The following is a 26,745-nucleotide window of genomic DNA, read 5'->3' on the forward strand; positions in this document are numbered from 1 at the left end:
GGCAACAGATTCCTTCTAAGTTGGGCCGATGAATAAACCTGGTGGGTTATGTCTAATTGTAGATCTTCACTTGGCGAAAGTTCAAGCAGGGATCTGAACAAAGCCTCCACATATTCAGTTATTCCTTGGTCAGAGATCTGTCGGGGGACACCGCAGAGGCGTATATTATTTAGTCTTGATCTATTTTCCAAATCAGCCTGCTTTGCCCATATGTCCTCCAACTGCTCCTCAATGATCTTCACTCTTTCTGTTAGGACCTCATTGTTATGGGATTGTTCGCATACTGTGTTTGCCAGGTCGTTGACCCTGGATTCCATCCCGCTGAGGTGGGAAGTAAGGTCAGCGAGGGATTGAGCCAGAGTCTCTTTGGAGGTCTTGATCTCTTTAATCTCTTGTGTGATATCTTGTTTGAATGATCTGAGCATTCGCTCTAATTCCTCCCTGGACAGCGCCATGTTTTGGGCCAGAGTTGGAGATGGTACTGGGTGGATCTCGGCCATACTCGTGTGTGGAGGCTGTGTCCACAGATTGTGGTGTCCAATAAGCTTGTATGCCGGGTCCCTTCTTTTTTCCCCTGCTTTGGGCATTCCTTGAGCTGGTGCTGAGGTCCATTACGTCTGCTCCCACTGCAATTGGAGGAATGTGGGGCGCCAAGTGAGTAGGGCCAAAGTCTGCAGAGTGGGCGGACAGTATGGATGATATTTATTCCGGGCTCCTGGAAAGTTTAAAGAGACCCCTGGGGTTGTAGCAGTGTCAGTATTGATTAGGGATTCGTCTCTTCCCCTTCCCCCCACCACCCCCCAGGGCAGTATTTCACTCACCTGGGTTCAGTAATGCCGCTCCCGGTGGGTCTCCAGCTCGTGGACGTTCAGGCATGCAGCGGGTGTCGAGGTCTCCCCTTCATGGCACCCGCGCACCCCGCCATCTTGGTCCTTAGGAAAAGGACCGGGTGCATCCGCGTCTTCCTCGCCGTACCAGCATACCCCAGGGTTCAGAGCATATCATGTGCGCCGCCCCGAGCGAACTCCAAAGGGCGGCGCTGTACAGCAGGCTCCGGCGATGCAGAGCCCCCACCTAGATCGGCTCCCCAGATACTCTGCTGGCCTCCCGCCTCTCCCCTGACCGATTCAGAGGGAGGCCTGGGCCCACGCGCCGTCAAGGGCTGTCAAGAACGGGCTCTCAAGGGTGGGGTCGCACCACGGGTCCAGCCGAGCAGTGTACCAAGCCCGCTCCTGCTCACTCCCACAGAGCTCCAGTGTCTCGGCACCCAGCGATGGTCTCCTCCGCGATCGGGCCGCTCTGCTTCCAGTTAACCGCCAAGCAGCACCCGCCCACGGCACTGCCCCCCCCCCCCTCCTCCTCCTCCGGGGTCCTCACGGAAAAGGCTCTTGGTCCCGGCGGACCGCTGCGCTGCTCTTTCCCCAAGCTCACGACAGAGGCGGCGGGGAGACTCACCACGTGTAGAGTCCCCATGTCGTCCTCAGGAGAACGTCACAGACCGCGGGCGGCGGGACCAGCTCCCTTGACTTGTAGCTTTCCTCAGATGGCGCTCACCGCCATTACCCTCCTCGCAGCTGCCGATCGCATTACGCTACCAAGCTCCATGCAATCCGATTTTGTCCCCGAGTTTGTCTGCCGCATCCGTGGCTATTCATGCGTCTCTGAAGGAAGAAATCAGGCTGAAATTTCCATTTTAAAGGTGCTAAAATCACCCGGTTTGGGCACCTTACAGCGGAGCGCACGGGAAGCACAGCCGCATGGCGTGCTGCCTAGCCACGCCTCCCCTGAGGCGCTTTTTTTTTATAAACTGAAGGCAGTAACCGTGGGCCATTGTTTCCAGAGCCCAAGCATCTGAAGTGATGTCTTGCCATTCTTCCAGATGATCTGCCCCCCCTGCCCACTACCCCCCCCAAATGGTGGGTTGCGACTCAAGCCCTCAGAGCGGTGTTGAAGCAGCTGTTGCAGAGGCTGATGGTAAAGAGGCTGCTGCTTGAGCTGACTTGGCACCTCTAACCTCGTCCACCACAAGGACATGTTTGTTTGCCTCTTTGACTGGTCATTCATCTCGTCCTTCCAAATGAGTAATCGTAGCGAAAAGATCTACCCCTCCAAGGTTGTCTGCTAGGACAAAAAGGCTGAGGTTGCTTAAAAGCAGCACCTAAAGATTTGGCTGCCGCATTCGAGGTCTGCAACTTCAAGGCTCTAGTCAGCCTTGCTGCCAAAAAGATGAGACCCATCAAATGGCATGCTGAGAATTCGAGCCTGCACATCCGGTGCAAAACCAGACTTTCACAACCACACAAATCTGTGCATCAGGTGCTAGTAACCATGGACCTGCTGATGCTATCTGCAGAATACAATCACACATGGCTTCCTTGCTGTCGTTAATAGCTAAGAAGCTGTCCCTTTCGGGAATATGCTCTGCCGCCATAGAAATACACTCCCACAGTCTATACGAAGATTTTGCAAGGGCACAAGTGGAGTTGGCAGATTTTAATGCCATGCGCCCTGCAGAAAATCCCTTTCTCTGCCATCCATCTACGGGCTTATCGTCCCCATCAGGAAGGATGGTAGGGTACGCTGCCTGTTTTGAGGTAGCCGTAGTTGCCTGGATCACCAGACTCTCAAGAATGGGGTGTTTTGACAGGTAGCCGGGGTCGTTACTCAATTCCTGACCACCCTTTTTTGAAGGGTATGACATCCTTTCATCGCCTGCATGTTCATCCCCAGTCATTTTAACATGTACATTCCATCGAATGTACTCATCAAATTTTTTTGGGGGGGTTGGGGGGAGTGGTCAAGGGCAGATAAGGGTTTGGGCGGGTAGGCAATAGCAAAAATAAGTGGGAGTGGGGTTTGCCCCCCCAACCCCCTCAAAAAACAAACATAGATGAGCATTTTCGATGGAATGTGCACATTAAAATGACAGGCGATGAAATTACAGGCGATGAAATGACATGACATGGAACCTTTTGAAGTGCCACATGGAAAGATAAAACCGGATCAGTAGGCAGACCCTTGTCCAGAACGTCGGTTAGATCATCCTGATCATATGGGGCTGGAGGTCTACACCAACCCAAGTATTTGAAAAGCCTTAGACATGAGTGATCTGTACGAGGAGTCAGGTTCTGGCTTGCCGAACTCCAACTCAGGAGAGGTGTCAATGCCACTAGCATTGTGCAAATTGTCATAAAGATCTTGCATTTTACTCTCCTCTGAAATGAGGCATTCAGGCACATTTGGTGTACCGTACTGAAGTCCAAAAGGGGCATCCTATTCATCTGAACACTCTTCTTCCTCAAAAATGGAAGTTAGGGACTTAAAAAAATCCTTTTTTGGAAAAGCAGTATACATCTTCTCTGGTTTAGAGCCCAGAGGCGTCGACTGTCTTAGTCAGTGCCTTTTTCGGAGAGTCACTAGGCACTGGTGGCTGAGCTGGCAAAAACGGCACAGCTGGCGTTGATGATCTCTGCGTTGATAGTGTCGTCAATGGCTTAATAAGGGTCTAGGACCCGATGGTCATCAGCGCAGAGGACTTCGAAGGCGTTGACAACTTTGATCTCTCCCCATGTCGAGCGATCCTTCGATTTTTTTTCGAACAAGGCCTCGAGGGCTCACAATGAGGATCATGCTGTTTACTCGGGCTCAAGGTTGCACACGTTTTAGGCCAATACCTCTCCTTTCCGGGTTCCAAAGAAGGCTCAGTCGGAGCAGGACCTTACTTTTCAAACATTTTCAGCATTTCCACACGGAAAGCGTCCCATTCTGCGGGTGTAGATATTTTGGACGGGCTTGCCACCCTCTCGGGGTAACAGTGACGAAGAAAGCGACGGGCGGTGCTTTCTATTCAATCTCTTCAAAGAAGACGATGAGTGGAGCGAGGCACCATAGACTATGAGGGTCGGCAATGGACATCTTCGAGCCGCAGTCTTTACATTTTTTGAAACCGGACTGAAGTGTCAACGGTGTAGATGATGAAGACAGTTTTCGAAAAAACAATAGAGAATATCCTTGACAAGTGCGAGGCGCGCAGAGTTGTCTCACGAAACAAACATGTTTGCGAAAAAGGGAAACCGGGCCAACGTGCTACTTATAACCTCAGGGCGCACTCTGGCAAAAAATGTTTGTCGAAGCTGTTCATTACATGTTAAAGATGAGGAATACGCTGGAGGACACAATCCATCCATTCGAAAGGTGTCATTAGATAGGTGTCTACCTTTAATGAAATCAACAATGATATGAACACAAATGAACTCAAATGAAAAGTCAATTATTTTGGCAAACAAACTATTGTGCTATATGCACAATATCTAAAGACATGGCCATTAATCAAATATCAAAGTACATTGAGTTGAATTCATGGTGCCAAGAGCATATTACACAGTTTATAGCCTACATAGGCATAATTGCACAGCAGACTCCATGGCCATGAGTTTCGCCCACCCTTCATCTTTACCAAGGCTGAACCATAAGTATAGGACTGACTATACCAGACTAATAATCAGTATAGTGGTGAAGACTTGTAGTAGTCTGCATATTCTACAATAAATTCCTGTGCACCAAACCAGCTCAGTGGCGAAAGCACACATGTGCCAAACCCCCTTAATGAGTTCAAAAGTCAAATGCCAGGACCAATAGTAATGAAAACAGGCTCCTTGATAAACCACAAACTCCAAAGATTAGTGTGTCAGATCTCGCCAAAACAATGATCCTAAGGATGTCCGTGCCTATGACTCTATATTGGTCAATCCTATACTTATGGTTCAGCCATGATAAAGCGCAAGGGGGCGAAACTCATGGCCATGGTGTGGCTTGTGCAATTATGCCTAAGTAGGCTATCCACTGTGTAATACGCTCTAAAATTACGGCAATCACTGGGAAAGCTTTCAAGTTTCTCATGGTCGAATGCACCCTTAATGTTCTTTGGGCCCAATAGGACTTAAAAGCAACACCACTAGCATACAAAGGTCAATAAATGCCCACCGATATTCCATCCATATCTCATTCTCAACTGCTTTCCAAATACCCTTCTACTCACTGAATGCCTTTGTTCTTCCGATCCTCCCCCACATTTCTAGATCTAATAAACTCCTATGTGCTTAAGTACAAGGATGAAAACCAGGTATCTTACAAAATTTCAGTTTTGGCAAATCTTGACATACCTGTTAGATGTCCGCTCATTGTTTTGTCATGGCTATTGAACAGTTGTCTATATTTTAATCTTGATGACTGGGGAACTGCCCAATCTGCCAGTGGAGGTGCACTAGAAGGAAAGTATAAAATGGTTATATGGCAGGCAGGGGACTACTTTCAAACCACAAATGTTTAACAATGGTAAATATCACATAACTAATATTCCTTTCAACAACATGAAAGCTCCCTGCATCTTATACAATGATATTCATCATACGGGGACTTCAAAGATGCCCTCTCAAATTTACACATCTCCATTAAAAAAATAAGTAAACATGTTAAGAGACTCGGCAAGGAACTGAAAGGAAATTGCCAAGTATATTGTTCTGACCAACTCAAAATATTGAGATGGCTATGCTTTAAAGGAATCAATTCTGGAATGATAGCTGGATTACTAAGTACAACAGGAATCCGAAAACTGGATAGAAACTGAAGATAGACTATTTCTTTCTCTGGATAATCAGAACCAAATAAATAACATTTCATATAAACAAATTGTGAACATAAGTAAACTCCCGAAGTAAGAATACAATTCCTGAAAGATCTTCGAGTGCAGAAATACATTAGAGAATTGCAGGTTGGTATCAAGGCTTTCTAGGGAAAAACATTCACTGAATGAACATTTAATAAACAACTTATCATAGCTATTGTAAAAATGTGAATACTTAAATGGAGAAAATCATAATTAGTTGACAAAGTAATCAACCCAGCATCACTGACTGGATACTCCAGATCATGGGGAGGTCAGACGATGGCAAAACATCGGGAATGGAGGGCACTTCAGTGATGGCCTCACAGACAATACAGTCTTTCAGACAGTTCGAGGGCTTCAATTATATTTTTGGGGCAGCATCTCACTCGTCTGGCCACAAACAACCTCCCTAACCCAAGCTTCCATAGCCCTTCAATAATTTGAAATGTTAACCCTGGTCTAAGATCTTAAATTTACTAAAAATGGCTTCCCAAAAGGTAGGGCATCTTGCATCCCTCCAGGACTTCCCATCTTTCCCTACGCTAAGCACAAGTTGGTGATCTACCAGGAGGTTGGAAAATTGCTTGCCAGGTTTTAATCAGGCTAGATCATTTATGCCCAATCGCCTCTATTCCACTACCCTTACTACCAGTCCCTTCACATAACCCTACCTCCAATCCATCATCCCTCCAACGTTTCGCTACTCCTACTCATCGCCTTCGCCCGTTCATATAATCACTACCCCGCCCACAGATACATAGCGTTATGTAAGAGCACTGCCTGAGAAACCGGATTATCCTGACCCTGAAGCGGAGGCTGGGACCTATTCTGATGTGGAAAATTCTACAAAGGTGGTTTTGAAGCCGAGATGGAGGGAGCCAGAGCCACAACTGGCCCTTTGGTAGTGCCATCCATGTGATTACACACCATTTGTGCCATGTTCCACCCACGCAAAGTGAAATTAGATATGCACCTTTTGCTCAAATTACACGTCACAATGCACCATTGCACTTTATAGATTTGCTTTCTGTGATCGAATTTCTGTAAATTGGCCTAGATTGCCATTTGTTTTAAATATGTAATCCGTGTTTTTGTTTATTGCTATGGTCCTTTACATTTGTTCTTTTGCATTTGAATAAATGGATGTCACACGGTTACAGAACATTGTGTTCTCTCTTACTACACACTAAATGTAAATGTTGATTTATTGTTAGGCATTCATGTGCAAACTATTTGGCCTACAATAAGACTTGTTTAAGTACTTTTCCCTGCTTTTCGTATCTATTAGGGACCTTGGCGTATTTTAGAGTATAATTGGATTCTCAGGCTTAGGGGGCTGAGGGGAAGCTGTTGGGATATCGCCTAGACAGAACCTCCTGATAAAACCCTTAAAATATCTTGGTGTGGTCAAATTTCTTAGCAAAAAAGCCCCAGCACACCAACGGGTCAACCTCATCAAACAGTAGGCCTCTGCGCTACCCACGGGGAGGATTAGTTTGAAGGTTTGACTATAAAACATGGCTTGGGCCAAATCACTAGTCAAACTGACATCTGCTCGCACATGGGCATGGTTTACCATCAACCTTGTTTGTCTAATTGTGTGAGGAGACTTTTGGGCAGCCACATGCTCACAAGCTCCCTCAGGCTGTTGCACAGTAGAAACCTGAGACTTCAGAGTGAACTCTGATAGTGGCTCTTTAGACATTTGTGCCAGTGGTCTCAGTATCCCGAGGCACCAGCCCATTACTAGGTCTAAAGGACCATAATAATCACTACTACTGAAGCATCAGCTAGCCCGTCAACGATCAGGCTCCACCAGAGAAACGGTTTCTCCCTGGAAAAGGAATTGTTGCACTAGGGTAAAAAAGAATTGTTGCACTAGGGTAAAAAAGAAAAGAAGGCTGTTTAATGCCTTCCACTTTGTTGCTATTAACATTGGCTGATGCGTATGGTCAGCTGGAGAGGAGATTTCCTCTCATGCGCAACCAGTCTTCAGCGGCAGACAAGTAGTAAGGAAATTACTCCAATGTAGTGACTACTGTACTTCCTGCATACTCTGCTAGAGGGATGGAACCAGAGCCATTTATCAACAGAAATAAATCTATTAAAAATAGCCCCTCAATGCGGTTCACAACACATCCAGGTGCCGGACCTGGTCACACCCCACCAATCCCTTCCCACACAACTAGGCCATAACCAACGGAAGACACTCAGCAGGGAAGGTGGAGGGTGTATTGGGCAAAGGGCGACTAAACTAGGAGTAGACTAGACATTACGGTATCTAACAAATTACATACTTCATAGTAACTTTGTTTTACAGATTGTTCCTACGTCCCACAGATTACTTGGCTTATACTTTATCCAGCTGTCCGCAAAGTTGCAGCAACCAGACGCTGCATCTTAGCACTGCGTTGTGCTGTTGCGCTCCGATGATGGGAGTGACTTTGGGGCCAGTACACATGGATCAAGCCACGACTCATGACCAGCTGAGAAAAAGCATATCATAAGATGTAGGAGTTACCCGTCAAGAAGCACAGGTTGGGAGGGCAATAAGGAATCTATAGGAAGAAGGATTATGATTGCATTCAGGAAGTAGCAGAGTGCTTTACAATCATAGTTTGGGACAAATCCAGTGAGGGAAGCAGATAAACAGTTGAATGGGGAGCTACCAGGGATGGGGTAGGTGGGCCATTTGGCAGCAAGGGATCTACAACAAAACAGGCGAGTAAACAGTGGGCGGCAGATCACTCAGTCTTTGGTAAGGTGGGGCGTGGATGTGTGCACCTAAGTGTTAAGGAAGAGCTATTTCTTTAACAGGAATGTCTTGAGCTTCTTAGCAAGGGGGGGACAAGTGTGATGTTGATGGGGAGGAACCTGTAGACAGAAGGCTGGTCGTCTGGTTCTTTCCTTTCAGCACCAGAGGAGTTCAGGTTTGCAGATGTGTTTACTTCTGGTGGATTGTAGGCCTCCAGAGATGCTTAGCTTCCAATTGAGGTAGCTTGGGACTTCAGGACAACCACCTTGAAAATCCTGCAGCAGGAGCTGAAGATTATACTGCCTTGCAGCGCAAGTAAGTGCAGTTCTTTGAGGGTCAGGGTGATGTGGCTGAATTAGCAAAGCACTTTGATGAGTTGTGCTGCAGCATGCAGGACACACCTCAGAGTTCCTAAAGGGCATTGCCACCATCCAGGTGGGACAGGACCAAGGCATGGACAAATTTGAAATGTTTTCTGAGATGATGGGCTTTATTTTCTGCAGGAGAGAAAATTGGCACTGATCGATTTGTGTCTTCCTTGCTGTGTGCGGTTTGAAGGTGCCCATCGCTGTCGAACCCAAGGGACTTGGTGCAGGTGGTCAGCTGTGGTGAGAAGCCCTTGAGGTTCAAAGAGACAGGTCTGGGTGTCGAGGTGTTCGGTTTTGTTGGTAAGCAGTAGGAATTCAGTCTTGGAAGTGTTGAGCGCCAGGTAAGCAGACGACATCCACAACTGGTTCATTGCGAGATGGGCTTTGAGATTGTGATGTCTTAAAAGGAAGATAACTTGAGGCAGAGCTGCCATCTTCATATTGGTGTGGAGCGAGGAGGGTACCAAGTAGATCCATGTCAAGATTGAAGATTACAGGGGAGTGGATGGAACCTTGCAGGACTCCACATGGGATGAGTAGAGTTGGTGATCTGGAGGAATCTAGTTGCACAAACAGGTGGCATTTACCAAGGCAGAATTTGAACCAGATGAGCACGATCTCACGGATTCCCCCATTCAGTGATGTAGATTGAATGCCAGTGTCTGGTGGTCTACTGTGTCAAATGCTGCAGCGAGATCAAGGAGAACCAGGAGGCAACTATGGCCATCAGAGGACTTTAAAGGCACGATTGATCACCTTTATGGTAACCGATTCTGTGCTGCATCTGGGTCGGATGGCAGATTGGTAGGACTGAGGGAGGTTGTTGGCTTTTATGTGTTGGAGGAGTTGCGTGGCTGCTTTCTCAGGACCTTAGCTAAGAAGCTAAGATGGGTGAGGAGGCAGTAAGTGCTAAAGTCTTCAGGGTCCAGTGTTGGTTTTTTCAGAAGCTGGAGGATTTGTCTGTACTTGAGGGTCGAAGGTACCTTGAGTTAGGGAGTTGACAATTGTGATTAATCCAATTGTGTCATCACTCCCTTACCAGCGGTGACCTCTCCCATGTTGCCAGGGGACAGCAGCCGCTACCTGATCCTGGCCCCGACGGTGGCTATATGGGGGAGGATTACATGGGGGAGGCAACCCTCAAGGGAGTGACACGACATCAGGTGAGACAGACATGCCAGTAAATGGACCTCAAAACCCCTTTGTACAACCCTAAAAACCATCCCTTCACTAACGGACTCATGGATACTTATCCTACCATTTATTCCCTGAAAAAGTACTGGGACGTGTAAGAATAGGAGTATCCTGAATGAAGATCACTTTACCAATACTGTGACAAGGAAGATCCCCAAAGGCTCACGAGGGAGTTCTAAGATCAGTACTGTGATTAGGGAGAAGAGGAATGGGGATTACATGCAAGAACATTCAGCGGTCTAGTCTTTTCCAAAATCCTGTTGGCCAGAGCCAGTATAAAAGCAAGGAAAGCCTCAGGCAGTGTGAGTGGCCCTCCCTCAAGGACCTGGCTGCAGGAATCGCTTGTTGTAGAAAGGACCTTGGACTGCTGTTCCAGAGGATGGAAGGGGGAATCATTGCACCCCAACAGCCTGGGGAGCGCTGGGGGAACCCAGGGAACCGCTGTGGCCCCCCCAAAAATGGGGAAGTGCAGCTGAAAGCAAGAGGAGTTCTCCAGCTCACGGCAGAGCAAAATACCGGTAGTGGTGCAGGAGTCCAGACAGCGACACAGTGCAAGAGGACAGCCCGGTGAGCAAAGTGCTTTGGAGAGGTTTGCGGTAAGCAGAGCGCAAGGAAGGAATTCATGCTTCCTGAAGGCGGCAGAGGCTGAGGAACCATCCAGAGTGCAGATGCTCACTGAAGACGCAGAGAAGCCATAAAGAGAAAGCCAATGAGCCCAAGGAAAGGGATGGGACACCAACGCACTGTGACAGTATAACAAAACCCTAGACTGAAGGACTGGGACCCACAGTACAAACTTGGGGAAGCAAAGCCTGTGAAGTCAAGGGGAGAGAAGGATAATGCCTCACATCGTAAACATCGGGAAGCTATAACAATTACAAGTGTGTTCATATGAGAAAGCGCTGGCAGGAGAGTATACCAGGCAAAGTCAAGTTGAACAGTGTGAATGGTACATCATCTGAGGAAGTCCTGATGAGGATATATCAGGAATAGGCAGCGACCGTTTTAATCTTGGTAGGATACCTGGTGTACTCGGTCAGGTTTCTTCTCTTCTTTATGATTTCAATACTAACAGCCTAGTTGTTTTGCACACCAGTTATTTTGGTGAACAAGAGAAACTCAAAGAAACTGAGGTCTATAAAAGTGTAAAGCACAGTGAAGAGGAATCATACGGAAAGGGAACCACCCCTGGAACTGCGAACCTTATTCATTGGGAACTTTTATGTTGGAGTTAAACCTTTTCTTTTGAACTTGAACATTTGTGCACTTACGAGGCCAAAGACATTACGCTTTTTTGTTAGAATGTGATGGCCAGAATGGTACTTTGGACAGGACATTTTGCTTTAGACATCTTAACAGACAGACCCTTAGTTTGGTAATAGGTAGAAAAATACCTCAGAGTAGGGACAGAGGCATTTTCCAACCCCTTTTGCATTTCAATAAAAGTGTTTAGCTAAAATATGAGTCCTCTGTGTCTGCATTTCAGTCCTGGCTGCTCACAATTTTCAGGTATGGAACGAGTGCTTCAGTCAGAAGAGTCTAGTACTGCGGCATGGAGAATGTCGCGTGTACGATGTGTCCTTGAGTGATGCTAAGGTGGCAGTGTGGTCTTCCATAATGAGTGTCTTGAAAGTTGTCCAGGTAGTTGTGGTTTTATGAGATGGAATGTGTACTGGGCTGTACCGTTGTAGGGTTGGTGTGCGTGTTGGTGGATTGTGCCAAACCGGATGGAGAAAGTTGATGGTGGATGATTTCTCGATGGAGTGCGGTACGGTGTGTGTATTGCTTTATGGCTTTGAAGGGGGACCAGTTTTTATTGTTGACTTGGCTATGGTGTTTTGGTAGTAGCTTGCTGTGGCAGCAGTGACCAGACTGCATGTAACCGAGTTCTTCGAGTAGGGCGAGGTTTGATGCGCTGCAGGATTGTTGCCGTCTTGTTTTACGATGGTTCAATAGTTTAAGTTGAGTATTTGAGTGTACTAGGCAGTGTTTCAGACAAGGCTGTTGCTTCAGCATTGGGCAAACTCAAATATTCATCTCCACTTGATCCAGTTGATTTTCTCCTTCTCCAGTCATTTCCATTCAATTCAATTTCTCTATTCATGAAAGTGCTTTGTTAATCTTTTTTAGGCAATTAACAGCCTATTTCACTTAATGAAGCTTATGGAAATCATTGTCACTCCTCACTTTCCACAGTATTTGGAGTTAGATCTCTATTCTGGATGCTATGGCTCTGCTCCAAGATCGCAGCAAGGTTGGAATTCTGATTCTACATAGCCTCTCTGAATCTTTGAATACGATTGATCATCAAATCCTCCGTTGACACCTGGAATCGGCAAGTATTGTTGGTCCCGCTCATTCCTGATATTCTTTTCTGTCAGATCGATCACAAACCGTGTCCCTATTCCCATTTCACTCAGCGTCAGTGTCTACTGCTTGTGGTGTCTCTCAGAGTTGTTCTTTGTCTCTTTTCAATATTTATTACCTTCCTCTAGCAGATTTTATGTCCCATGGTGCATGTTTTTATGCTTCTGCCGATGCCACCTAATTTTACGTCAAAACTTCCCGGTTTCTGATCCTTCTGATAAACAGAGCCTGTTTAGCATCTATTGGCAATTGGATGTCGGGAAATTGCCTGAAGCTTAATGGAGAGAACAGAGAGAAGACGGATTTCTGGAATACCGACTTCTGGTCCAAGGTCTTTGGCCCGTGCCTGACATCAAGTGTCTCGGTCAAGGGCCTGGGTGTGAAACTGTTACCCACGGGTTCTAGAGAAGTGCAGATTGCCAATGTCATCAATTCTGGTTTTCTCCAACTTCTAAGTAAGATTCTGCCTTTCCTTCCTTAGCATCTGCGTTGTGCAGTGGTCACAGCCTCAACTACGGGTTCCCTGGATTACTGCAATGGTATCTATTTCGGACAAGGAGATTTGATCCACCGCCTTCAGGTTTTGCAAAATTCTGCTGCCTATTTAGCCCCTAGCACCTTTTACCACGTTTAGCACCTAGGCTTGCACATACAATCTCTTTACTTTGCCAGCTGCACTGGCTTCTGATTAAAAGACAAATTGACTAAGATCTTGTGTATTTTGCACCACGCAGTTCAACAATCTGGTCCATCCTTTCTTCGACTTCAACGTTATGCACCCTCTATAGCCCTACGTTCTTGCTCGCAAATCTAGTATGAAATTCCAAGATTTCACAGAGGCTAAGCTGGTGGTTGCTCCTTTTCAGTTCTTGCTCTGAAGTTGTGGAATTCTCTCCCCCGAGACATCTGATCTTTGCTTTCCTAAACCTTTAAAAAAAAATGTTCTTTCATTGGTGTCACTGGCATGAATTCTTTCTGCAATTCATCTGTTGTTTGTGTATGTGTTACACAGCACCCTCAGTGCAGTAACACAGGGGTGTCATAGTGACCCCCAAACAGACTCCATACCCTGGGACTGACTACTGTCTACCAGGGCATGTAAAGTCACCATTGCCTTTTCTAGTCTCAAATTATGAACATAACCAGTACAAACCATCATATTGTGGAAGTACTGGAAGGGGTTAATTATATTGCCCCTGGGCCTGTTTTCAAGGGGGCCCTGTCCAGTCACCCCTTGTCGAGTTTCTGGCTGGTGGCAGTGGTTACTACCCGAAATATTCCACCGGAATATTCTCTATGGGATTTTCCCATTGATTTTAAACGCACCACTTTTTGGTGCTATGTTAAAGATACCGCCGGTTTATTTATTTAATATTAAATTCACGGTTGGGTCTTTTTGACAGAACTCTTTTCTAAAATGGCGTTTGTGTCCGTCTCTGTAACTCTGACCAAGGTCGAGTCCTTTGTTCCACTTTTTGGCGGGCTTCTCCACAGAAGCCCTCCAAATGGTGCCACTCTGTCTGGGCTCCACAGGATGGGTGGGGAGGGGAATTGGCACCCTGGACTGCGTTGCCTTAGCAACGCATGTCGCACTCCGTTCCGATTGGCCCAGTGGTGAGCCGCCCGGCTCACCACTTAGCATGTTTGAGTGACAGATAGGCTTTTGAATGGGGGTTTTTCTGCATAAAAGCAGGGCCTTTGGGATTTGAACTTCAGAAGTCGCCACAGGACCAAAGAATCCGAAGAGGGAAGAAGCTGAGCCATCTGCAACAACACCACCGGTGAAGCCCTGCTGCAACTACCTCACCACTTTCCCGACGACAAGAGAAGATCTTCTGCTGGACGAGTCTTCTTCCTCTGAGCTGGTTTGACCAACCAGTTCGCCCTTTTTTTCGCCTGTTAGGCAGAAACCTGTGCAGTTCCCTTAGGGACCACTGCAAAAAGTTTAAGACTACAGGTGTTAGCAGTAAACCCAATTGGTAGCAGCCTGCACCACCCAGATTTACCTGGTAGCTGTGGCTGAGCAGTCAGACTTCTCTCAAGAAGAGAGAGGCAGTACATAGAGTATACACAATAGGGCTAAAAATCCAGTAACACAAGCAAACACTGACCAGAGCTTTGGTATAAAAGTATATAATTATTTATTTAAAAACACACTTGTAAAAATATACTGGCACTAATATGTCAAGCAAGTTCAAACACAGTCACTAGAAATATATACACCTCCCTAATTAATTATTTGACAAGTCTAGGTTAAGACACCACTTATTTAGCAAAACAGAGGTGAGCGCGTAACCATAGATGGCACTCTGGTCGAAACGACGAACTGAAACCACTGCCAGGAACAACTGCCACCGCTGGAGCTTCCTCTCTGTTTAAGGTACTGTGTCCTGCCTGGCCTCCCTTTCTTCGGTGTGCCCAAGGTGACCCTTAAATCCTTGGCTTGCCAACTGGGTGGGCCCCAGACCTTCTTACTTTACCTTCTTGAATCACCCCAACCTCTTTTGAACATTCTGCAAAGACTTTCAGTGCATTTTAAACCGTGAGATCCTGGGCACATTTTGCTTTGCTCCCTTTAAAGTGGGCCTGGCCTATGAACTTTGGCTCTACAGTCTATACTGCCTTTATTCCCTTGCTGAGAACTCCAAAAAAATGTGGGGACCTGTTTTATTTCTATGCTCTGCCTTTTTCTCTCCCTTTAACTGAACTACTGGAGTGCCATCAGGTTATGCGCTCACATCTGTTTAACAAATCGTGGTGTTTTAATTCTGACTGCTCTAATAGTTATTAAGGGAGGTGTGTATACTCTACCTGACTGTGTTTTAACTTGCTTTTGATTTAGAGTGCTAGTATATTGCCAAAAGTGTGTTTTAAATATTTATATACTTTTTATACAAAGCTCTGGTCAGTGTTTGTTTGCTCTACTGTGTTTTTAGCCCTATTGAGTATACTCTATATACTGCCCTACTCTCTTTGAGAGGTCTGACTGCTCAGCCACAGCTACCAGGTAAATCAGGGTGGTGCAGACTGCTACCAATTGCTTACCCCTGTAGTCTTAATCTTTTGCCAGTGTTCCCTAGGGAACTGCACAGGATTCTGCCTAACATCCATCTGGCCTGCAAGTCTTTTTCCTGGCTCCAACAGCTCCGTAGATGCAGCTGTATGCTCATCTTGAGCCTAGTGAAGGGGACATCCAACAAGCAGGCCCCCATGATGCCCAAATGGTGTTGGAACCACCAGGAGGTTGTTGATGTCCTGCCGAAAAAATGACCCACCTCAGCTTTCATGGCACTGACTCTCCCAGAAGACCAATGGCTGCTAGGGGCGATTAGCGCTGGTTGTTCAAAAACCGCAGCTCGTACAGAATGTGCATAAGCCATTGCGCTGTAAACCGCACTGCCGCTGGAGACGTAGCTCTGATCAGCCAGTCGCCCAGGACCGGATAGTTGTGGCATCCCTTGGCCCGGACGATCGAGCACACCAAGTTCATTAGCCTGGTAAAGACTCTGGGGGCTGAGTCCAAACCGAACGGGAGCACTCTGCACTGGAAGGCTGCCACAGTGGGACGTGCAGGCAAGCATCCTTGAGGTCCAGGGAGCACATCCAATCTCCCCTCCACATGGCAAAGATCCTGGAGTAGAAGCCGGATCACATCTGAGAAGAAGGAACCACCTCCACTACTCTCATTGACCAGAGCCGCAATCTCCACCAGGAGACTTTGATTAAATCTATAGAAGGGAAGGCGAGGTCGGAGGGACGGGAAGACAGAAGCCAGTCGAGACCAGAGGGATGATCAACGGGTTTGAAAAATGGCGATGCCAGAACAGAGTGAGATGCAAACCCCCTCCCCCCCAAACTGGAGAACTGTGGACCTGGATGGCAGTCATGGTTTTTTTCTCCTCCGACGACCCGTTCCGTTGCCGCTTTAGGCTCTGCACTCCTAAAACCCCCAGAATCTGCTAAATGCTCTGGTTCTGTGTTTCGACCTGCCCTGGGGTTCACCAAAAGTTATTTGCCAGTTTGCCCGGGATTTAGCTGTCAGGGAGCTCACCTTTTTGTTGATTTCCTCTGTGGAGGAGTGGAACAAATCCATCCCTTCGAACTGAAGGTCAAGAATCAGTTTCTGGACATCTGCATTGAAGTTTGTGGCCCTCATCGAGGCCATACACCGCAGGTCAGTGACTATAAAAATGCTGCGCTGCGGCGATATGGGCAGCTGCCGACTCCATTATGTCTTGAGCAACAATTTTAGCTTCAGCCAGCACCGGCTTGAAGGAGGCCTGTCTGTGGAACAGAAGATCTGGAAGGAAGTCTAACATTTCTCAGACCTTTTGATTGGCGGCAGCCAACATGGCATTCGCGTTGGCTCGCCTTAGACGCAGGTCAGCAAAAAGATCGATTATTTTCCCAACGGTCTTGAGCGTTCCATCCTCCTTTGCAAGTTGAGACATTGTGGTAGCTGAGGCAATCGAAGATTACGGCTTGGAGAACACAGACACTGCCGCAGTAACAGATGAATACGGTTGGGGATGCGTGGACAGCAGAATGGCTTCGCCCTCTGCCTGCCTATATTTTGCCTCCAACCTTTTATTAGTTGGCTGAGTGGAGTGAGGCTTGTTCGAGATTTTTTTAACCAGCGCCTCTAGGTCCTTTTGCAAAGGTATGCCCGGCATGCTTGATTCCCTCAGCTTGAGCACCTCTGCTAGCATCCCTGCTATTACCCCTGCCTCTGGCTGTTCGTGCTGAGGCTGTGGTACCCCCAAAAACTCTGCCAGGTCCATCAACCTTTCATAGAAGGCCTTGGCTGACAGATGCCTCTGCGTCTTCCTCCAATTAAGCTTCCGGAGGGTCACCCCCTGATTGGTTGGGACCCTGCCCTTGTATTCCCATTGTTTGCTCGTACCCCTCCCCTCCTGTGCTCGGCTCTGCTGCGACAGGCTGAGGTGAGTCAGGGGCACCCTATGGCACTAGCATGTGGTGACGTTTGCAGCGGTACTTGCTGGAGCCCTCATGAGGGTCATGAATTTATCACAAAAGCGTCCCTCGCATGCTGGTGATGCCCACCCTGCATCCGTGGTCATGTTTGCGGCAGGCGGGGGGCCTGCTGGGCCCTTGTCTGAGCCAAGTATAGCTTGCTTCTGTATATTTTACCAACAACGAAGGCACTGGATATGCTGTACACCAGGTGATTTGCGATGTATTCATCGGCGACCACCCAACCCAAGGGGAGAAAATAATGCCTGGGCACATGAGGCGAGAAGCCCTGTGAGCCTTCAGGCTGAGAGCGGCAGGTCCCCTGATGTCCTGCCATTTTGCCTTCTGAAATCACCATTTTGTTTGCCCCAACAGGAATGCACAGGGAACTAGGGTCCTGTGATGATCCTGCATGAGTAGCACCCTCCTCCCCTCCTCCCCTCCCCCCCATTATCCTTGAGCTGTTGCTTGGTACTAGTCTTCACCTCAGGTACCGACCCGGCAGGTTTGGCACAGTTGGGCTTGCACCCAGTAGTGCCTGTGCATGAAGGGGCCCCCTTGGGCCTAGACCCGGTGTGAGCGTTGCACTCCCAGGAATACTCCCACAGCCAAAACCTTGTGGCCCCTCAGTCAGGGACCTTGACTGGTGTAAGGATCAACACAATCCCCTGTCCCCCCCATAAAGGGGACTCCCAGGAAAGGAATCCCCCCCCCCCGCCTCTCTCCAGCCCTCTTGCGGGATGCCTTCTACCTTAGCACACAAATTCCTTCCGCTGCTCCGGCGTTGACCTGGAAAAAAAAAGCTGCCTCCACCTGGCCAGACTATTTTTAAGTGACTGCGGAGTAAGCACGTCACAAGCTGAGCAGCCTTCCCAGCGATGATCCGCTCCCAGGCACTGAAGACAGAGCACCAACCAAAATCTGCCTGGACCGACATGCGCCAGGGAGGCAAGGCACCAGAGGCGGTGAATTAAAAAAAAACAGAGGAAATCATTCCTAGGGGAATGCGGGTATGTGAAATACAGGCGAAAAGGCCTTTACCACTAGGCCCAGTGAAGTAGGTCCACTCACATCAACGCGGAAAAGGGAACTGAGATGTGGGGCTTACAGAGGGAACAAACACATGGCCGTGCCTTCGCGTGCGTTTACGTTTTAAGGGGAAAATGCTTTTTTAATTGAAAACCGGTTCGATTTCCATCCCTAGCGAGGGATCCTCATGCAGTACAGAGGAAAGGGGACGGGACGTAGGAGAATGGTTAGATAGTGGCAGCAACAGCCAACAGTAGTGATAGTTAAAAAACGAGTCTGGAAGTTCTTTTAAAGACCAAAACAGCATCCTACACCCCTTCATATTGCCGATCTAAAGCCCCTACTAGGCCAAAGCGTGCACAAAATACAGGAGGTTGGACAGATCAAACGGCCCAAACTCTGCTCCATGGACCAAGCCGAAAACTAAGCCACCTGCATACACAGTGGCAGCTCTCCTGGTAGAAAGAATTACACCCATCACACTCTGACAAGTGTCACTCTTTAAATTTCAGCCTCTCGGCAACCAAACACGAAGGTTGAGACTTCCGAGGCTCTGCCCCACCTAATTGGAAGAGCAGGTTATCCCTGTGTTTCTGATGGATACATACATAAAGCTAGGTGTCATGAAGGTAAATGGTAACAGCCAGTTCTGGAAAATCTGGGCCATGTCGTGTCATCTTGAATTTGTCCTTCCGTGGTACAAACTCAAAAGCCACAGATTCATAATGGGATAAAGACCTAGGACACCGAAAAACTGAGGGCTATGAACAAAAGGAAGAATGTGTGCCCGCAATATTTCTTGGGTGGAGAGAGTCCAACACCACTCCTTCAGGAACATACAATTTATCACTGGAGACTAGACCGCACCAAAATTAAAAGTGTTTTGGATAAGGGGGAGCTGAGGCCTGTTCCGGACGGCACTTAAACCTACTGTGGTGGGAAAAAGAGGGGAAGGAAGGAACACTCCCTTCCAGATAAAGGCAGAAATCTGTTGGACAGTTAAACCTAGGGATTTAGCAGAGACTCGACTTGGAAGGCCCGAACTTCCAAAAGGACTCATCCGCCTTTGTTTCAATCCTGTCACCACCCAATAGTATGTCAGATTGGCTGCAAACCCAGAGATCTTTGTCCAGGGGTGACTGCATAGGACTGATCCATTGCCCATCGCACAGGCAACAGTCTGCTGTGTCAAGTGCAGATAGAAATGTGGATCATGTCATCTAGTCTTCCACCAGAGTTGAATTAATCTTTCATCTTTGGGTCTACTGCGAAGATCACAACCCATAAAGCGTTTGTGAACTTGCCCAAAGAACAGGTGGTATTAATAGCGCTCATTGCCAGGGTGCCCATAGTACAAACTTGATGACACCGCAAATCAGGCATAGGAGTGGACATGCTGCACAACTGGGGGCCACAGCATGGTTGAAAGGAAGCAAGGTTTCTTTTTGATGGCCTCATCCGAAAACATCCATCTGCTCAAACTGGACCACCGGTGGGTCTCAAGGGTGCAGACAGACCCATAGAATCGATCACCTTGGAAATAGTCATCTGGAAGAAACCATGCAAACTAATTCCAGCACTGGGGAGGCATCTAAACCAGAAGCCAGAACAGTGTCCTTGTTGTAAAAACACAACAGGAAAAGCTTGTTCTTCACTGGAATCCAGAGGCTCAAACTCATAAAAGGATGGTGTTTCCTTCCTCATGGAAGATCAAACCAAACTTTGAAACTAATTCACTCTGAAGCCAGAGTATCCCATTGAGGTGCTGAGGTTTTCATGCCAAAAGAGGATCAGAGCGCTGCAGTCTCAGACGTGGCCTGAACCAAGCAAGCAGGTCTGCAGTGGTGTCAAGGAAGTGCCTCTGCTGGCTCCAATGCTGGGGGACTAAACTCTAGCACTGTTACCAAGGCTGCAGTCAGCACCTTGGTGAAAAGGTCAAGAATCTGGAACCCAAACTCTTCCCAGATTTTGGTGATGCTTTAGCAAGGAAAGATAACTGGTTAAATGAGAACTCCAGGTCTCTTCAGTGTCGCAGGAGTGACAACTCAATTTACTGATGGAAGGGGAGCAATGGAATAGTCTCAGGGGGGCCTCTTTACAGTCTTTCACCAGAGGTGAATCTCATGGAATAACAGCGATGTCTGAATCCACTGGAAGATTGGACCTCTTCCTGGGTTTGACCTTCACCAATGGAGGCCATTCCTCCAAAATCTGCAAGGGGGCAGGCAGACTTCTAAGAGGGATCCAACACGGGTGACTTAGACAGCGTCCTCTTACCACACTGGTGCTAAGTGAAGCGTTGTGGGGCACTAGGTGTTATGGATGGGTAGGATCTGCAATTTGTGTTGTGATCCTCCCCAAGGTAATAATGGGCCACTTTGGGGAGATCCAGCACAGAAACTTGTTTATCACAATCCATGCAGGGTTTTTCACAGTCATAGGTTTTTGGAACATGACTGAAATAAAGGGTAAATAAAAGCAACAGCAAGAGGAGTTCAAAGCAGCATAATTTTTTTTAATTATTTATTGTTTGGCTGTATAGAACAACCTTTCAACAATTACAAAATAGATAAAAACATATCGAAAACATATTGCAATTCAATTCATCTATATATAACACATTTTTTAAATTTTGCACCTGACACCCAATATATAAAAGATTTTTATAGCAGCAGCATTTTTTTTTTTTTTTTTTTCCCCCTTTATCTCTCATTTATTTTTTTTTCCTTTCTTTCTTTCCCTTCTATCACCATTCTCTCATGACAGCATTCACAATCACCTTGGATATACTTCATTTAAAAAGCCCGTTGTAGCTAATCTAATTGACATTCTCTTTGTACCAAAAATCAATAGCCATAATTCTTCCATATCAGTTACAGTTTGCGTTGTAAAGCAATGGAAATAGTATTTACAACGTATGACATATAATGCAGGACAGTAGACAATAACATGTTTCAGCGTTTCTGCGTTTGCAGGATCCATACAAAAACGGCAGATGTTCTCGCTGGCATCAATTTGTTTTCGCCTAAATAAAATATCCCTTGTGTGCCACAAATTTAGACGAAAACGAATATAGTCATCTCTGAATTTTGGAGATGGGTATTTTAAAATGTATGGTTCCGCAACTCTAAATTTTTTATGGCCAAACTGGGCAGTGTTCCAATCTTTAGAGTGGGAACATTTTTCTAAGGTATGTATCCAGTCTTGCCGATATAATTTAGTTTTAGCCTGCGTTGGATTATGAATTAAAATATCTACGGAGATGTCCGCATCTGAGAGGATATTTATAGCTGTGTTTAACCAGCATTTTGGGTATTGATGATCGGAGTACAGTAAATATTTACCCAAGATACCGGATATGTCTAGACATTGTAATGACAGAATGCATTTTCTCAGCAAGGCTATCAATTTCCATGCAATAGTACTGTATAGCGATAGCAGCCCTAATTCGAAACGAATCATTGCAATGGGGACACAGGCAGGCAAATTAAAAATTGAGCGCCAATATTTTCCTTCTAATCGATCCCACACTAAACGGGGCAGCATCGATGCAGCTTCAGAGCCATACGAGATAATGGGTTTTACTTTCATGGAATAGAATGTTATTATATGATTGCATGTAAACTTTCCAAATTTATATAAGATGGCCTTAGATTGGGAAATTAGGGTTTGCAGTTTCAGTTCAAGTTCTTTTTTGATCACCTTATCATTGTTACCCTGGGTGATCATAATGCCCAAGTATTTATATGTTGAGGTTAGAAGAATCGGCTCTTTTTTTATATACCACTTATATTGAAAGTGTTTTGTCATTTTACGATTTTGGCATATCATAATTTGAGTTTTCGTTAAGTTTACAGTCATAGCATTTTCTACAGTATACTCCGATAATCCATTAATCAAACGTTGCAAACCTGCAGGAGTTTTTGATAATAGAACAAGATCGTCTGCATAAAGGATCCATGGTATCTGTTCTTGGTCCAATTTAGGAGCATCAGAGTTAACGTTCTGAAACTTTTCACCCATATCAAGGATAAATAAGTTAAACAATGTAGCTGCCAGGATGCATCCCTGTTTTAGTCCTCGATATGTTAAAATGGGGCGGGTTAATATCCCGTCACGGGTAAGACGAATATGAAATGATGTATTTTCATGAAAGATAGATATTGACTTAACCAAAGAATAGGGGCAGCACAATAGTAGCAATTTTTGCAGCATTAGATTGCGATCTATAGAATCGAAAGCTTCCTTGAAATCTACAAAGGCAATGAATAGCGATTGTTTTTGATGAAAACAAAGTGCCTTGATTGCAGTCAAGGAGACGATATTTATAGCCGTTCCCTTACCAGCTACAAATCCTGTTTGAAACCTATCTCTCATATTTGATGAATTAATCCATTGTTGAAGATCTCTTAGAATTAATGAGGCAAAGATTTTCCCAGGAGCATCTAACAGGGCAATTGGCCTATAGTTTGCGGGGTTTTGTCTGTCGCCTTTTTTATAAATGGGTACAATCAATGAAGTACACCATGATTTGGGGATCTTTTGGGTAATTACAACTTGAGAGAAGATTTCAAACAGGATGGGGGCCCATAGGTTCGGAAATTCTTTTAGCATGGCATTAGAAAGGCCATCGGGGCCTGGAGCACGGGATCTACTTGCTTTGTGGATAAGATTAAGAATATCATCTATTGTGAAATCTATTGAGAAGGATCCCTCAAGTTTTACAGGAGGTACGCAGTTAGTAGAAGGGAGAAGAGCATAGAGATCAGTAAAATGGGAGATCCATGTGGTAGAGGCAACGTCATTAGTCTGCATCTGACATTGAGTGGTGTTATTTGTGTCTGATATTAATGTCCAACATCCTGCAGTGTTTTTAGTCAACATTTTAGCTAACATTGCCTCACCATCTTTCTGGTATAATAAAGAACGATAAGTTCTTCTCCAGTTCCTATGTTTGGTTTTAATTGCTTTAAGAACGGCCAAGCGCTGATCCACTGGTAGAGATTGAATCGCTTTCTTATTTTTTCGAAATAGAGCTTTCGCTTTCTGCATATCTTGGTTATAAGAGTGTGCTGCAACCGAAGATCTTGTTATCTTAGTAGAACTGGCAAATTGATACATTAGTTTTGTATAATCAATATCAGAATTACAGTGGTTTAGCGAGGTTTCGCTTGATATTTTAAGAGAATCTGTGAAATGTAATAGTTTCGTACTGGTCCATCGTAGGCGATTTCGACCAAGATTCGCTTCAATAGTTCCTTCCATTGTTATAGGTGTCATAGGTGGAGCAGTGCTTTGAACAGTACAGTTCGGTGGCCAGTGAAGATGTAACATATTGTGGTCACTGGCGGAAGATGGCAGAACCTGAAACCCTTTTAGGAGATAGAACAAGGAGCGGCTGACATAAATGAAATCTATAATAGCCACGGAATGAATGCGTGGAAAATGTCCTTGATGTTACGTCTGGCGTATGGGAACACAACTGTGCACCCTGGTGGCTGAAGGTTTCCAAGAACAGCTGGTGTGGGAGAAGATATGTCTAAGAGGAAACTGTGGGGAATGAAGGAATTAATTAGAATGTTGACTCCCATCCAGTCCCACCGTCCTTCATACTCCTGGGAAATTTAAAAACAATCCCAGAGGGAAGAGGGGACATAGCTGATCAAGCCAAATAAGTTTTGCAGTACTTCGTAGCCAAACCGATAATTGGCACAGAGCCAGCTCTCATCTACGCAGTAAAGCCTACAGAAAAAGACGATGCCAAAGTGGCAGTCCTGGTGATGACCTCCAAGTGCACTAGGAACTGAAACAGAAGCCACCTTGGCCATTACACCATGTGCACGGAGACCTTTTGAAACTTTCAGATTCTGATATTGGTAACTTCTTGAAAAGCAGCAAACTATCTGGCTAGGTTAGTCTTGGAAGCCAGATGTCCGTTGCAGGAACCTCTTTCACAAGCCAAAAGTGTCTGAAGAATAAAACAGACTAGTCCCATCGAGACAGAACATGAGGACCGTGCATAAGTCTACAGCATGGAGAACCCTCTTCACATGACCCTGTGTGAAGAGCAATTTCTTGATTGATGAGGAAATCTGAAACAACGTTGGGGGATGCATGAGGATTTTGTGCACAGCACAGTTTTATCACTATCGATGACCATGCATGTTTCTGCAAAACACGGCATGCAAATTAGCTACCCCCCTAGGGAAGATAAGATGCCAGAAAGGCCTTCCAGGAGACTAAGCTAATTGGCTCAGATTAATTGTGCAATTGAGCTTTGAACAGCACTTCCAAATCACAGGTTGTGTGAGGGACCCTCACAGGAGGATAAAGTCTGCACAAGCTTTTAAAGTGTTTCCCCATGAGATTGGAGAGCGAGAATGAAGCTGGTTTCAAATTCATGTATCTGGTGTGACGAATACAGGGAATTCCTGCCTTCTCCCCAAGGGGGTGCCACCCTCTTTGGGACTAGGGACGTGAGCCAGCTATGCAAAGCACTCCCTAGGGTACAGAGGAAGCGGGATCTCAATGGGGGTGATCACCCAAAGGCATAGCCCAAGCAGAGATGCTTCCATACCTCCCATTTATGTTGACTCACAAATGCTTGGAAAAAATATAACAGTTGAACAGTGAAATAATATGCAAGGCGATTTAAAGGGGATGGACTTGCTTTGCAACCTTAGTCTGTCAACGCCCCTTCCTGAAGCCAAAGACCAATGGCGTCTTCTCTTATTCCAGGAACGAACTGAAAAGGCTCGAGCCCATGCAGAAGCAGAAAGCACCAACAAGTTGCTGAAGCCCAGCAGCCCATCAGAACGCAGAGGGACTGTATCCTTTGCAGCAATCTGGAGACAGGGCCAAGTTGGAGGCATGGTGGTCGGAGAGCCTGTGGAATGGGCAGAGTTCAGGAATAAGGCAGAGAGCCTAGAGCCACTTGACTGAAGAAGCAACCAAACACTGCCAGAGTGGCTTGCCGTCGTCCAGCCAACCAGATGCCAAAGTCCTGTCCATGGCAGACAGGTGGAACAGAGGAGAAGATTCAACCTTGAAAACTTGGCTGCACTTCTGCTGCACATGAAGTAGTCTCCCCCAACATGCACTGCTGCAGGAACACAGGTACACAGCCAGCAAAAGGAAGGAGGATGGCAGAGCGAGAGACTAAGCCAGTGAGGGGCCCATATCAAGAATATCCAGCGATGGGTCCAAACCAAGCCAGGAAGCCCAAGGCCTCAAAGGCCAGTAAACGCACAGGGGCTGACACAAAATATTTCCCATGGGGTGAAAGAAAAACCAGTGGCCTGAAGTGCCAGATGTCTCAACATGGGATACGAAAAATAAGGACATTATCAAATTGGACCATAGTGAACCAGAGACAAGTAACTACATTTCCAGAGCAAAAACCACTTTGGAGCAGTAAGGAATTTATTTTAACTATTAAGACAATTTACATGGGGTTCACGAGTAACATTCTCCAGGAGGAAGAAAAGACTCAGAGACCCAACTTTCAACATTGTCATTAGGCCAGGGTTGAGCGAGTGAAAACCGAAGACAGAATGGGATGGGGGTCAGAATCGAATCACCCGAAGCCTGAGAGCAGTGAAAACCACTTACTCGGGACAAGTTAAATTGTTTGGTTTTAGTCGTCGGGCAAGTGTGGGCTATACCAAATTTGACAGAATTTGTGTGCGACATCCTGACGAGCAACTGTTGGTTATTTTCACTGAAGCAGGGGCATCTTCATCGTAGACCTAGGGCTAGGGCTAGTTGAGGTTTCCTTGAAGTAAACACCCTTGAAAAAGGTCTTCTTGTCAGTCTCATATGTCTGGACTGACATTAATCAATAGGCATGCCACATTTTGCAAGATCTAAGAATAGAGAAAGTATTGAATCTTGAGGATATGTTCAAGAATAAATAAAATGCTGCTCATACACCAATAAAAAAAAAAAGCGGAAACACTTACTCCTGCATTGCGGGCAGGTGGAATGTCTTCTCACTGCCATATGAAGATTTTCCCCAGACAAACCGAGCAGCCTAGCATGAGACACTCTGGAACAAGGCAGACAAGCCTAGATGAGCAGGACAGAGGCTCTTCCCGCAACCCCCGTCAACAACCCCAGCGACGTGCGACAATGTCCTGCCACAGAGGCAGCAGGAGGTACTGTGTTCATGCCTTCCGAGGTCTAAAACCATAATCTGGACATCCACCAAGGCACTACCGGGACCATTCTGCAGGAACCCAAGACCTTCCAAGAACTTGCTGATCTTGGGAATGAGCAGGGGTTGGCAGATGAGGGGAGGAGGGGCTCATTGTTGATGAAGACAAGGGGACCGTCCACAGGACATGCCTAGACACAAATGGATAGCACTTGGGAGATCAGATGAGTCGCAAAAT

The 26,745-nt window shown here is 46.3% G+C and overlaps 1 protein-coding gene across 4 annotated transcripts in view; it reads right to left on the reverse strand.

The window, feature by feature from the left end:
- ITSN1 (intersectin 1) overlaps positions 1–26,745 on the reverse strand; it is a 3,188,156-nt gene that overhangs the window by 2,460,220 nt on the left and 701,191 nt on the right. For all 4 annotated transcript variants that reach the window (XM_069636218.1, XM_069636217.1, XM_069636220.1 and 1 more), the window contains exon 9: positions 5,163–5,263. In XM_069636218.1, the coding sequence (XP_069492319.1) occupies positions 5,163–5,263 (101 nt within the window). The remainder of the gene's footprint in view (positions 1–5,162; positions 5,264–26,745) is intronic.

This window comes from Ambystoma mexicanum, chromosome 7p (assembly GCF_040938575.1).
Source record: "Ambystoma mexicanum isolate Mex_15411 chromosome 7p, UKY_AmexF1_1, whole genome shotgun sequence".
Lineage (NCBI taxonomy): Eukaryota > Metazoa > Chordata > Amphibia > Caudata > Ambystomatidae > Ambystoma > Ambystoma mexicanum.